Source organism: Anarrhichthys ocellatus, unplaced genomic scaffold, assembly GCF_004355925.1.
Source record: "Anarrhichthys ocellatus isolate YVR2014 unplaced genomic scaffold, GSC_Weel_1.0 scaffold68, whole genome shotgun sequence".
NCBI lineage: Eukaryota > Metazoa > Chordata > Actinopteri > Perciformes > Anarhichadidae > Anarrhichthys > Anarrhichthys ocellatus.
The window spans coordinates 2,098,831-2,113,112 of NW_022280098.1; the positions used below are offsets into that span (position 1 = coordinate 2,098,831).

At 42.1% G+C, this 14,282-nt stretch overlaps 1 protein-coding gene across 2 annotated transcripts in view; it reads right to left on the minus strand.

The window, feature by feature from the left end:
• Nucleotides 1-14,282, minus strand: part of shtn1 (shootin 1) — a 76,749-nt gene that overhangs the window by 30,653 nt on the left and 31,814 nt on the right. For both annotated transcript variants that reach the window (XM_031873109.1, XM_031873111.1), the window contains one exon: nucleotides 3,986-4,080. In XM_031873109.1, the coding sequence (XP_031728969.1) occupies nucleotides 3,986-4,080 (95 nt within the window). The remainder of the gene's footprint in view (nucleotides 1-3,985; nucleotides 4,081-14,282) is intronic.

Below are 14,282 nucleotides of genomic sequence, written 5' to 3' on the forward strand. Positions count from 1 at the left end.
CTGGGGCATTGGTGAGGCCGAAGGGCATAACCAGGTACTCGTAATGTCCAGTGGGGGTGTTGAAAGCCGTCTTCCACTCGTCACCCTCTCGGATCTGGACCAAGTGATAGACGTTGCGCAGGTCTAGCTTTGTGAAGATGGTAGCTAGCTCCCCGCAGCAACTCAAAGGCAGAAGAGATGAGTGGGAAGCGGTTCTTAATGGTAATGTCGTTGAGGCCCCTGTAGTCAATGCAAGGCCTCAGTGACCCCCACGAAGAAGAACCCCGCACCAGCAGGTGAAGAAGAGGGATGGATGATCCCAGCAGCTAGAGAGGAATTTATGTACGCCTCCATGGCCTCTTTTTCAGGTGCAGATAAGGGATACAGGCGACCCCTGGGTGGAGTGGTGCTTGGTTGCAGGTCAATGGCACAATCATAGGGGCGATGTGGAGGCAGAGATGAGGCCTTGGCCTTACTGAATACCTCCCGATAGTCATGGTATTCAGTAGGCACCCCTGAAAGGTCTGAAGCAGAGCTGGACAGTCTGACTGCTGCGGTGCAGGAGCTTGTTTCAGAAAAATCAGGTGACAGGATGAGCTCCACCCCAGAATGGTTCCTGTTGCCCAGTCTATGTGGGGGTTATGGCGGCGGAGCCAGGGGTACCCCAGGAATAATGGATGCTGAGGTGACCGTAGGATAAGAAACCAGATGGTCTCATGGTGGTTACCAAACAGGAGCATACGGACTGGTCTGGTGAGTCACTGTCCCCAGTAGGTGACCATCCAGGGCATGGCAGGGGTACCCGGTCGATACCCAGCTGAAGGGCTAGGTCCTCATCAATGATGCTATCGTCAGGGCCAGAGTCAATGAAAGTAGTGAGGGTGTGGGATCCATTTGAGAGCAGAAGCTGAACGTGGCACAGGGGTCTTTGGTTGGGGGAAGAGTCTTGTGGTTCGGCTCACCAGTACCTCCCCTACTACTGATGAGCCGTGCCTTTTGCTGGGCACAGGGATATAAAGTGACCAGCCTGGCCACAGCACAGGCAGAGATTTCCCCGGCGGCAGCACTCACGCACCTCTGGAGTGAGACTGGTGCGCCACCTGCATGGGTTCAACGCCCCCAGGTTGAGGCCCTAGGGTGACACTGGTAGCTGCTGGAGGACCTCGAGGCCGGCTGGAAGAGTGGCGATCTATCACCCCCTTGCGTCGCTCCTGTCGCCTTGCCTGGATGCGTCTGTCCACTCGGGAAGTCAGTTCAGCTAAGCCATCCAGGTCGGAAGGCAAATCAAAAGAAACCAGTTCATCTTTAATATACTCAGCTTGTCAAAAGCTGAGTATATATACACTTAACTGCAGAGTTTCAGTCGCTAAGGCGTGCTCTCGTGTGAAACTCAATGGCATAGTCTGCAACTGTCCGGTCTCCCTGATCCATTAAGATCCATAAGTCCCCCGGTAGGATCAGGGCCCTTGGAGACCGTCCCGAACACCTTGCGTAGCTCCGCAGAAAAAGCCAGGAAGGAAGAGCAGGCTGGCGTGCGCCTCTCCCATTCAGCGGTGCCCCACAGTCGTGCCCTGCCTGTCAGGTGGTTGATGGTGAAGGCTACCTTAGCCTCCTCCGAAGCAAACGTGTAGGGCTGTAGGGAAAACAAGATGGAGCAGTTTGTGACGAATGGGCTGAAGCACTCAGGTTCTCCAGCATAGCGCTCTGGGGTTCCCACATGGGGCTTGTGTGCTGGAGTGGGCGTCAGAGGGACAGGAGGAGGAGCAGCTGAGACTGCATGCTGGGTCAAGACTGCTGTTAGATGTTGGACCTGAGCGGCTAACGCAGCCAAAGCCCGCTCCTGGGCTGCTGCTGACTGACGTGTCTCAGCGGCGATGTTGGTCATCAGCGCCTCATGCTGCTGGAGAGCCCCCTCGATCCTCTCGAAACGGCTCCATGGTGCAGGGGTGTGTGCTGGGTCCATGACTGGCCAGATTGTAATAGTTGTATATGGACCCAAATGCAACACAAGATTCCAGGGATGGTTGGCTTTTATTACAAACTTGCAGGTACAGCAGGCAGAGTTAATCAGAGTCAGGAACAGAAGGCTGGTGGGTTTACCGGGAGTCAGGCGAGACAGGTAGAACAGGGGCAGGCAGGGTCGGCAACAGGAGATCAGTTTGTGATCGAGTGCTGGAGAGTCTGGCATCGAAAAGCAAAGAACAATCTGGCAATGTGTGTCTGGGAGGCAGGAGTCTATATAGTGGCTCGATTAGTGATCAGAGACAGGTGAGTGAACAGGTGACGAGAGTTGGACTGATGAGGAGGGAGTGGCTGACAAGTAGAGTGAGGAGGGTGCAGAGCTGAACTGCGACAGTATCACAAAACAAACCAGCCATGACATTCCTGGTTACACTTCTCACTGGCCATATTACATACAGAGATAAATTCATCTTCAATTAGTGCATCATTTAAGTTATATTGCAGCTTCAGATGTTCATATTGACATTGTAGCGTTATACAACAGCATCAATGGCCAATTTGGAATTATGCTAATAATTCAAATTGCAGAGTCAATTTGTCAACATAAATGAAGTGTGATTCATATAGGATTGTCTAATGCAAATTGCTTCAAAGTAATGATTACAATCCATTAGTGAAGAACTCACTTTGGATCACAGCAGACACATGGTGGTTCTTGACGCCCATTGTATTTAAATTAATTTAATATCTGTTCAAGTTGAAGCTTTCAATTCTAAAATAATCCTGAATGGTTTAATGAATAACAATGTATCATATTTGAATTTAATTGTTGAATTGTCATATTTGAGTCAAATCTGAATCTGCGACGTAACCAGTAACATTTCTGTCAGGTACATGTAGTACTACAATGGTTTCCTCGTAAGTAGAAGTACACAGTAGTCTTCAGTTAAGTTGTACAGTATATTTCTTACGTGCTTTGGGGGGCTTTTGTAAGTTATTTTAAGGTACAATAAGTTTCAATATTTTTCATATCAGAATACATCTATATCTTTGGGGCCCCTGGACCAGGTTGCTACCTTCCCGAACAGTAAAGTGTCCCCTGGTGATTTTCTCTGAACCGGAGTGTATTCTCTGGTGTTTGTGACCGTGAGGAGCCGTGACTCATCTATGACATGTCAGGTGTTTTGCTGAGGACCAGAGGATCAGCAGTGATCAGCCTGTTCTGAACAGACATGCGATCAACGAGCACTGCACTAGTCTTTTCAATGCAGAAAATAAACTACAGGATTACAACAGAGATTCAACACAAACATCTAGAATATCACCATGCTGAATAGTGGAATAATAATAGCAGTACTGACATTTGTTATTTGTGAGTTTAAATGTTAAGCTGGTATTGGGAGTGTCTTGAGAGCCCAAATATACAGTTTTTAAAAGCCAGACATCTCAACAGGCTGAAGGCCGGGGAGCGCTAAGAAAATAGGCCTAAAAGTTGACCTTCACCATAATTCTCCATCAGCCTCCTTCCCACTGGCCAAAATCTGGTCCAACCAGGGGGACTGTGAGGGCTTTGTCCAAAAATTGAATGAGAAATGATTACAGTGATAAGCTCGACACCAGTGGGCTGCAAAATCACTATGTGCCAGGCTCTCCCACTCTCAATCACAACTCGCATTTTAGCAAGGACTCCCAAAAAGTGTGCTCTGAATCCAAAGAATCCACGAACATACGGGGACAGGAGCAGAACTGGAGGACCACAGAGTCCTTTTGATTGTGTGTCAAAGTGACAGTTCCTGGACTACACTGACCAGAGTGTCTTAAAAAGCAGATTTGATTCTGTAGTGTCATTATTATTCAGCCAAATGTGTTCTAAATCAACAGATCCTACAGTTCTGATTCCATTATTCCTCTCTTGTTTTAATTTAATGAGACAATTATCTTGGTTGTTAGCTTGTTTTATTGGACTTCATTTACTTAAGAAATGTAAGTAGCACAGATAGAACACATTGGTTATAATACTGAGCAGTTGACAGTAAAAGTGTACCTTGGAGGCCAGGGCTTCAGCACTTTCTCTACATGTCCTCTCGATCTCCAGGTTCTGCTGAATAACATTGACCTCTTCAATGACCATCTGAGAAACTAAGAAGAAAAAAAAAGAGTTAAAGACAAAGTAAAGATACCTCAACATAACCATATTGCCTCTAATTCATAACTTGCTGAGAAGCACTAAATGACTTTAGGCCCGTGGACAGAGTGATCCAGGGGACAGGTAATTCATGAGAGGAATGAAGTCCAATTTAAAACGGTGGTCCTATCTTACCGTGAGACACGTCCACCGATGGAAAACACAGACACACAATATATGGATATGGATATATTGTTTCCTAGAAATGATGTTCATATGCTACATCAATACCTAGATGTAAATGTTTTGGGGTTATGCCACAGTCACAAATCAGATACAACACATGCTACCCTCAGGCATAAGGACTCAAAAGACCCACATTTAAGTATATTTACATATTGGCAAATAATGGCAATAATTCATAAGTGGCATTTTACAGTGAGCTGGTTGATTCACTGTGACTGCTTTATATACTATTGGGTACGTTAATCTATAACAATGTTTTGATATTTAAATCTAGATTTATGAACTATATCTGCCAAGTAAATACATTTCACCTCACAGGTTTCCATGGATCGTGGTTATATCTGGACCATGGTCCAGCCTCCTGCCAGGGCCCTGCTGACACCCACTGCTACTGTCTTTATTATTAGTAGTCGCATTGCTTGCTAGTGCTGATACCATTACTGCTTTTGTTATCATTGTTATTCTACTATATCCACCTTTGCTGTTATCACTAGTAGTTATAGTAGATTATATGAATCATTTATGTCATATGCATTGAATGTGTAACTCTGTTATGTTGTTCATTCTGTACACATGACATCTATACCAGCCCGCTGGAGGAAAGGGAGGCACGGGAGAACCAGAACCAGGATTGACTGAAGACTATCAGACCTCTGCTGCAGTAAAATGAGAGGTTTTCTACACGGACTCTGGTGCCCGGAAACACTAGCACTTTTAAAAATCAACACAAATTGAAAGTTCCTCATAGTAACTTTAACAAAATTATCTGTTCTGGCCCAACCAGTAAGAATCGCTCCCTTGTTAAGAACCATTATGTTAGTTTCACATTTAGCCCCTCAAACAGACAAAGCAAAACATGAACAGATTGAAATCAATCCATGTTCAGAGTGGCAAACATACAAGAAAGACAAGAACGTGATGCATGGTCGTCTTACAATTTGAGCCCCAGAGCAAAAAAGCTCACAAGTCAGTAGTCTTTTTAGATGTGACAATGTTAATGAAGTACGCAAGGAAGCATTAACAAATCTACTGAATGACTGCTTTCATGTCAAGACAAACTTTCAAAGTCAACTCATGGCCATCGACAAAACAAAGAACATGATTAGGATTTTCCCAATGAATGGGCTCATACCTGTAACTTCTCGCTTCATTGCGCAGTTAATTGACATAAGAGTGCTGTAACACTTGACACTGGAACATATTTCTGCTTGCTATTATGGCTGCCGTGTGAGTAGGCTCAATGGTGAGTGACCTATGTACATCAATATAATATGAATTCAAAAAGATGGGAACAAAATTTTGTTAGCAATGTATGTTTTGAAAAGATAATTTGCCCTACCTTTTTATTTCCATTAGCCATTAAGCCTAAGGTGCTTATATACTGCATATAGACTGATTAAATGCAGGAAACAACTTTAGACTATAAATAAAAGTTTAGAGTGCACACAGGCATTTTGTTAAGAATGACGCACATAACCCAGAGTGAACAGAAACATTTGCTTTTAATCCTTATTTGTTTAGCTAAACTACTGTAGCATGTACAACAACAAGGCACTACAAAGGTATATGATTAGGAGTGAATTTTTATTTGAAAAAATCCTGGAGGGTGTTAAATCAAGTGAGTATAGGCACTGGATTTATAATCTAAGACTGTAATTTTATAAAAGTATATCGAGGACAAGCTGGAAACACAATATACCTTAATTTAAAGGAGCAGTATTTAAAATGTTGAACATTGGATATAGCATCAAACGATATTTTCAATGCAAAGATAAAGTGGAGTACCATCTCCCTGAGCCCTCTGTGTGTGTTGTTATCAAAGCTTCTGCTCTCTTTGTTCCCATAGCTGGCCGTTAGTCTGGTCTGTTAGTGCATGTTAGTGCATGTGAGCGTTCCCCACAGCGAGGCACCAACGAGGCATCCCCCTCAGCTAAACACTGTGAGCTCTGTTCATCAAGTTTAACAATCCACAGATCTACAAGATCTCCAGAAAAACTCCAGAAGGCATGTGACCATGTATCGTATTTTACATTTTTCTTCATAACTCAAAGACTTGAACTACACAAATCATACACTGCTCAAAAAAAATAAAGGGAACACTTAAACAACACAATGTAACTCCAAGTCAATCACACTTCTGTGAAATCAAACTGCCCACTTAGGAAGCAACACTGACAATCAATTTCACATGCTGTTGTGCAAATGGAATAGACAACAGGTGGAAATAATAGGCAATTAGCAAGACAGACACCCACAATAAAGGAGTGGTTCTGCAGGTGGTGACCACAGACCACTTCTCAGTGCCTATGCTTTCTGGCTGAAGTTTTGGTCACTTTTGAATGCTGGCGGTGCTTTCACTCTAGTGGTAGCAGTATTTAATAAGACTATTTCATTCATTCAGATCTAGGATGTGTTGCTTAAGTGTTCCCTTTATTTTTTTGAACAGTGTATTTTGATAAAATAAATATATATATATATAGTATGAACAAATATAAGACAGTATTTTATACAAAAAAAGTATTTTATTGATGTATTTTAATTTCTTATCAAATGTAATTTTTTTACATTTAAATTTAGTGAACTTCAACATAAATAAGCAAGGTGGCTACACTGGGCCTTGTTGGTTTTACTTTTTTATTTTCTGTTTAGTAATGTAGTCATGTATTCAGTGCAATAAATATTTCATATATAAAGAACTTGATTATTTGATTTGTGTGGATATGAAACAATAAGTCATCGTACACAATGACAACAACTCCGTAGCGATTGAGACTTAATTGATTAACAACAAAGCTTTCCCTATTATTGCCGTCCTAAATGTGATGTAATGTTAGATTCTGTTACCCAACCTTACTGTGTCTGAAGGCTGAAGCTGAGCGGCATCACCCTTTTTATACTAATTCATGGGTTTATGATTAATACTTTAGTTATTAATATATTTTACATTTAGATAAACATTTTTATTAAATCTGCAAGAATGCTTAATCTTATATATGAACTCAGATATTTTCAAGTTTTGAGATTTGGTAAACCTCAAGCTTTATGTATAAAGGCACATTTTAGTCAGTAACCTTAGATGAATTTTATATGACTGCCAAACAAAGGCTAGAACAAATGCAAACAAAATGTGTTAACAGTTAAAAGAGTAAATTGTGAATGGTTTACAAAGATCAATTATTTACACTAAGCTAGAATACAAATATATATCCAAAATAGAAGGATAACTGGGATATGGCATTAGTGTGCATTCCAATTTCTGTTTAAGATCTCTGGGGACGTAGAAGATGCATATGTGAAAATAAGGATCTTGCCATGATTAATATAAAGTATTGGTTTTATTAGTAAGAGTATTTAAGTCATATAAATTGTAATCGACCAAAATAGAAACATAACTTAATCAGATATGGATTATACCTCAAGAAATCAGTCTATTGGAGAGAGTTCAATAGAAGGTCCAAAACCCACATGTCAAAGGACTACATGTTATTTTGCATCAAAACCTTAAGTCTGAGTTTGAGTGTTCAGATTGAAGCCCAGTTGTTGTGTGTCTTATCTGTTGTGAGTCTATCGAGGCACGTGGTAAATTGAAAGTTTAACCACTTAGTGAGATGCGGGTCTTGAGAACAGTTTCTGCAAGGAGTTTATCAGTTAAAATGTTAAGGTTAAAGATTCTTTATCGTCATCGTTACTGTAGCGGCAATCTTCCCTCTGTCCGATAGTCCACGTTACCACAACTGTTACAGTCTGTGTTTGGCAATAAGCTTGACGCGTAATGATTCTTCAGAGGCAGTAGCTTCATTTAAAAAGGTTTACTCAACAAAATAAAGTTACAAGAAACATTCTGTGCTCAACTTGTCACAGCGTTGGCACAACGGTCAAAAAATGTCTTGCTCCGCAGACTGATGAACCTCAACTGAGTGCTGTTGGCTGTGACGTAGTCAGTAGCGCAACTAAAGGAGCATTTCCACATTTTTGTTACATGAATCACTTAAGACATCTTACTAAGTCTCATATGGCTCTTACAGCTACTATCACATTTGAGCTTTCTTCATCAAGCTGCCCCTGATCTGGTGCTCTCTAACAGCTAGCATATATTGTTCATGTTCATTTAGAGATCAAATCAGATTCAATTCGCAATCATCTAAACTTTAGAATGTAGAAGAAAAATACTGTACATCCAAAAAGTAACTTTCATACCTCAAATTCATTTTTGGGTGAAAGTTTCTGCCACGGTAAAATGATCTGCTCCTTTTTTCATAGGCAGATAATCCTACTGAGCATGTGCAGAGTCAATCTAGGTCGTTTCTGATAGGAGGAATTTAATATGTTACAATTGCCCAATGTTACAATTTCCCCTTGTCTCCCTTATTATAATCCTAAACCGTTATTATGGCTGGCAAATTAAGATCAAAATGCATCACTGCTGCATAGCCATGAAGGCTCATGCGGCAAAAAAAGGTAATTTGCCCATTGCTATGAGAGCAGCCTAAAAGGTCAAATATAGATGTTTGACATGTACACCTATTCATGCATCTGATGTTAAACAAACAGAATTGTGTGCATTGCCGCTTTCCAACTCCATGTTCATTTTTGGAGAACATCAGGGCCTATTAATGTAAGTCCGATATGAACACTTCTTTTGGCTCTGTTTTGGTCTCCACCAAGTCCTGAGATAAATATCTGACTCTTTGGCTGCTAAATGTTCCACTATGTTTATCAGCTGCTGACTTTGTCTGTCCACTGTGTGGTGCTGGACTGGCAGCGTACAGTGGGTTTATCAGAGCTGTTTCAAAGCAGCTGCTGGAAACAAGGTTTAAAAGAGCAAGTTTCAAAGTAAAGAACCAACACAACGAACCAAAAGAGAAAAACATTTCATGGAGCCGGGACAGGCGGCAACCTACGGGTCTGATAAGGTAAGACGATGTGGAAGCGCCTTACACTTGCATTCCTTCTAATAGCCATCAGGGGGCGGCGACTCTAACTCCTCTGACTGTATAGAAGTCTATGGGAAGATGACTCTACTTCTCACTTGATTTGTTACCTCAGTCAACATTGTAAACATGAGTTTATGGTCAATCTCTAGTTTCAAGCAAGCGGCAACCTACGGTGCTGAAAAATGTAGCCAACGCAGTTCCTCAAATGTCCACTTGAGGCCAACTGAGGTCTCTATAGCTAATATCCCCAACTGTACGGGAGAAGAATTTTGATACCACTCACCTGTTTCAATTATATTAAGGTGTAAAGTTATGCATAAGTAAGGTGATTTTAGTGTAAGTTGGGTGTTGCCTTAAGTCGCTTAGCTGCTAGCTGGGAGTGAGGCTGTGTCGACACTGCCAAGATGGCAACAGCCGCAGCCACCCTTTGTGCTTCACAACGGCTCTGTGTGCTTTTAGTTCATGAAATTGAATTATACCACTTTGGTTGCCTAAAAATATATATCTTATTCAGCATTCGGTTGTACTTAGCTCCACCATATTGTGTCACATCTGGTTGCAAAAAAACAAGATGTCAATGGCCAACATGCCAAACTCAAGGCTTCAAAAAGACATCCTGGTGAATACGTCCACTTCTTATATACAGTGTATCAGCTGAGGTTAACTGCAGAGCTGGTGATAATTCTCTGTGCACTTATTGAGTGACAACTTTCACATTACAGCCATTCAGTCATTTAATGTATTGTTGATATGAAGCATATTGATTAGTGCAGTTTAAACTAAACCTTGGTAGTTTAAGTAGAACAGTTAGTAGAAAAAAAAGAATCTGGTAAAATTAAAAATCACAAACCGTAATGTTGTTTAAGCTGCAATCACACCTCAGTACAAGAAAACCGCCCCTGAAGAATGGCCTACCACTTAGCTAATCAAACATTGTGGTTGAGCGAGGAAGAAATTAAGCATTAGTGCCATTGTTGTGGGCAATTCCTCCCCCCAGTGACACCTAATTAAGAACTTGATGAACAGCGGCGCCGGACGATATCCACGTTCCTGCAGCGCCCTCCACATCAGTCATTCAATAGCACTTAGCTGCCAGTTTTCATCCTCGGCCTCGTCTCCGTTCCTCTCTGCCTGTCTCCATAATGCTGTGGCCACACTCAGCAACCTTACGAAAGGACGCCTTGAACTAAATGACATGTTAATTATAATTACTGGTAGCCATGGTAAATAAACAGCGGTGGAAGTGTCGAAAGTGTATGAGCACGAGTCAACGGGGGGGCTCTGACACGTCAGAATTGGCAGTCTTAATTGTAAGTTTCGGCCTCCCCATCATCATCACTCCATCTTTTTCTACCCTCATTTTTCTGCCTGTCTTTTTTCATCCTCCTCTCAGGAAAGACAGTGATTACCCCTGTGCCGACGGGCTGCATAATGGTATCAGCGCCGCCAACGGAGCAGTGAATTAAATTGTATCTGCAGCCGCTGTGAAGCCTTGATGAGGGGGGCAGATGCCTTTGTGGTGTTATCATTATAACACAATGGTCATGTTGTCATCAACCTTGCCATCGGCAATTGAAAAGGCATGATTGTGTGTTGGGGGCTTTTTCTCCCATCCTCCCACTACCCCCCCCCCCAACCCTGCTGCCCCACCCCCAGCCGTTTCGTTGTGAATAGGAGCAATTTTCTAAGAGCTATGAAATCACGTAATAGGTCCTAATATGCAGCTGCTTGGCACAGTGAGGCAGCCTCTATTAATGCGGAAATCAAACACAATATGTGTTTTGGCTGGAGAATCGCTGAATACACAAGTACGGGCCAGATTTATTCAGATGAAAATCCACACAACTCCACCTTTACAAAGACAAACTATTTGCATCTTTTGACATGTGGAGCCCTATTTTAAATGTGGTCTTCACTAAAGTGGTCATAGCAAAGCATTCAACCTGTAAGGAAAATCATTTTGGAAAATTGAATGATGGGCCAAAACATTTAAAATTTGCAGTGTTTGGAAATAGGTTTGTGATGAAAGCTGAAGCAGTGACATTGCTATTCCAATGCCATTATCTGCGTCCTGGTTCACATATTTGTACAGCTGTGAAGGTTTACTGCCTGCAACTGCCCGAGGGGCCAACTAAAAGGGCTCCAAACAGCTATAGATTTATAGAGATGTTAAGATATGAAATATGTTGAATTATCTTCCTATTCTAACTCATTGTACCCCGAACTAACTTACACAAGGCCCCCATAACACAAAGATGTATGGAACTAAACTGTATACTACTTCCTATGTACTTCTCCTTCGGATGAAAAAAACTGTATACATTTACCTGAGCTGTACCTGAGAAATGTTATATGTTGCAGATTCAGATTTGACTCAAAAGAATATATAACAATTAAAATATGATGTGTTATTATATATTAAACTGTTTAGCATCACATCAGATCCACGTTGAACAGACATTAAATACATTCTAGAATGTTGGGCTTACTTCACAAACTGCTCGACACAAATCTGTGCTTAAACCGAAAATACCAACATTTTACGCACAAAATATTTTTTTGACCTGAATTTGTTCTTAGTCTGCATAAATATGTAGAATTGCCTCAGACCATGCGTATGCACAAATGATGAAGGCCAGCCCAGCTGTCTTACTGTAGACAAGCACCTTTCTACTGAATATTCTTCAAAAATGGCTTTAAAAGGCTTCAATTAAACAAAAATAAAACCGTTAACTTACAAATGCATTGGACAAATGCATCAAACGAGTATGAAATGGCTGCTGTTGGATCACACGAGCTGAAAACAACGCCGCCACCACAGAAATCTAATTCTACAAATAGCTATAATATTAATGTTGGGAATAACATAGCCTCAAAAAGGGGGCACCAATATGTTGGGAATAACATAGCCTGACATGGGTTATCAGCAATATGTTGGGAACGTAAAGGAGCGTGTGTGGGTTATCAGCATCTAAGAAACTAAATTCTTGACATCAACAGAATTATTAATGTCAGTAACAATTATTAATGATTATTAATAATAACGGGCACCACCCTGTGAACAGGGACCAAACGATAAACTAAGTCTCATAATTAGTGTTCACTCACAATGTCAACAGTCTGAGTACTATTACACATTCAGAGTGAAAGTGAAGGTTTAAGTTCGAGCACAGACCAGATATACAGCTATTATCACAATACACATGCACAAAGTAATCACAGACAGCTGCTCTTCAAAATATAACAGAGTTTATTACGTTCTAATACTAATGATCTAGTCAACTAATATCTAAACTAACAACAACTATACATTCATGAGCACGCTATCTAAAATCAACAGACTATTGAAAAGAGGAGGGGGGAGTGTGTGTGTGTGTATGTGTGCCTAAGGGGGAGGAGCGAGGGAATAGCTCAGCGACGTATGACGTAGTTGGGACGTGGTGACGTCTCTCATACCCGGCGTCTAGTGCCGGTAGCTGTTTAGCACGTAGCTACATTAGCTCAAAGCTATATGTGTTTGTGTGGATTAGTAAAAGAGAAGGGAAAGGAACAAAACAAAATGAAATAAAACAAAAGATTAAGATCCTCTGCGCCGCGCGGGAGTACGGAAGATTGCTCTCTCAGCCAGGGGAGCAAGAACCGCGACTCTTTGTCTCAGCCGGCAGTTCTGACCTCCTGAACTGATGAGAAGCAACTTCGACCTCACGAGGCAGCTATCTCAACACAGATCACGGTAGCATGAAATACACTAGCTTCTCCACAACCCCAACGATCTCAGCGACCGTTAGTGTCAGCGATTATTAAGCATACACCACGTTATAAAAATGAACAGTACTTTAAGCACACAAACAAGATAAATAAACACAAATGAACTCTCTCTAACTCTGCCCAGAATGTATTTCGCCTTACGGTACGATGCAATCGTGGTGATTGAGGGGGGGATCTTCTGAGGGGTTCTTCTGAGCTTCGTTGGGCCCAGGCAGCGCAGCTGCGGGCCGCGGGAGGTGTTCTCTCGGTAGGAGAGAATCGCTGTCGTCTGGATAAGGGATTTTCGCGTCCTTATGTCCGGAGCAAACGAGGCGCTTGGTGGAGAGTGGAGAGTGGAAGTTCTCTCTCTCTCTCTTTCTGAAGAAGTCTTGCTTCTTCACTTCTGCAGGAATAAAAGGATTCGCTTCGTGGATACGAACGAAGATAAAATAGACAGTTTGGTGAATTCGGCCAGCGAATATAAACTGTTAGACCTAGGATTTGGTTGAAAAGGGAAACAACGTCGGTGTGCTCCCTAGCTCGACGGAGGTCGAAGGGGAAAAAGCATTGAGGTGGGGGTTGCTGGTAGTTTTGTAGAACGGTGGCTGAACCACAGGGGTCCTGGGGTGTCTTGGCTCTCGGCCAATTAGATTGCAGCGCTGCTTTTAGGTAACTTCAGGAACACAGTTTTTTTGGGGGGAGGAAACTCACACCCTAATGTGAATTTCTTCAGAGTTGGGGTTTGGTGCTCAAACTACAATAAGGATGAAACCTTTGCTTGCAAAAGGGAAGGCCTGACTCTTTGTTCCACAGCACATGTCGAAGCCATATAGTCAGATCCCAACATCCCCCCCTTTGGCCTGAAGAGCGAGGTGCTGGCCACGGTCGTTAGGGCAAACCAAGGACTGACGTGGGCTTCCATGTGGTGTCATACAGTCCATGTAGTTCTGAGAGCGCAAAAGGTTAAACAGTCCATGTAGTTGTGGGATTAAAGGGATGGTTTAACAGTCAATGTTCATAGTTCATAGAGGCTCAAGATGTCTGGGCAGACACTAAGGCGGCATCTGGGCAGATGACTAACTAAACTACATTAAACATATACACAAATCCTAGGTAAGCAAGGCATTATTTCTAATGCACTCAATTGCTACATCATGATCTTGTGATAACGTCTGCACTGTAGCATAGTATGTGAAAAACAAAAACGAAATGAATGCAGAGAAATGAAAACAAACAAAACAAAACGGAAAGGTGGTTAGGTAGGTTAGTGTGATGGTTGTGTCATGGTC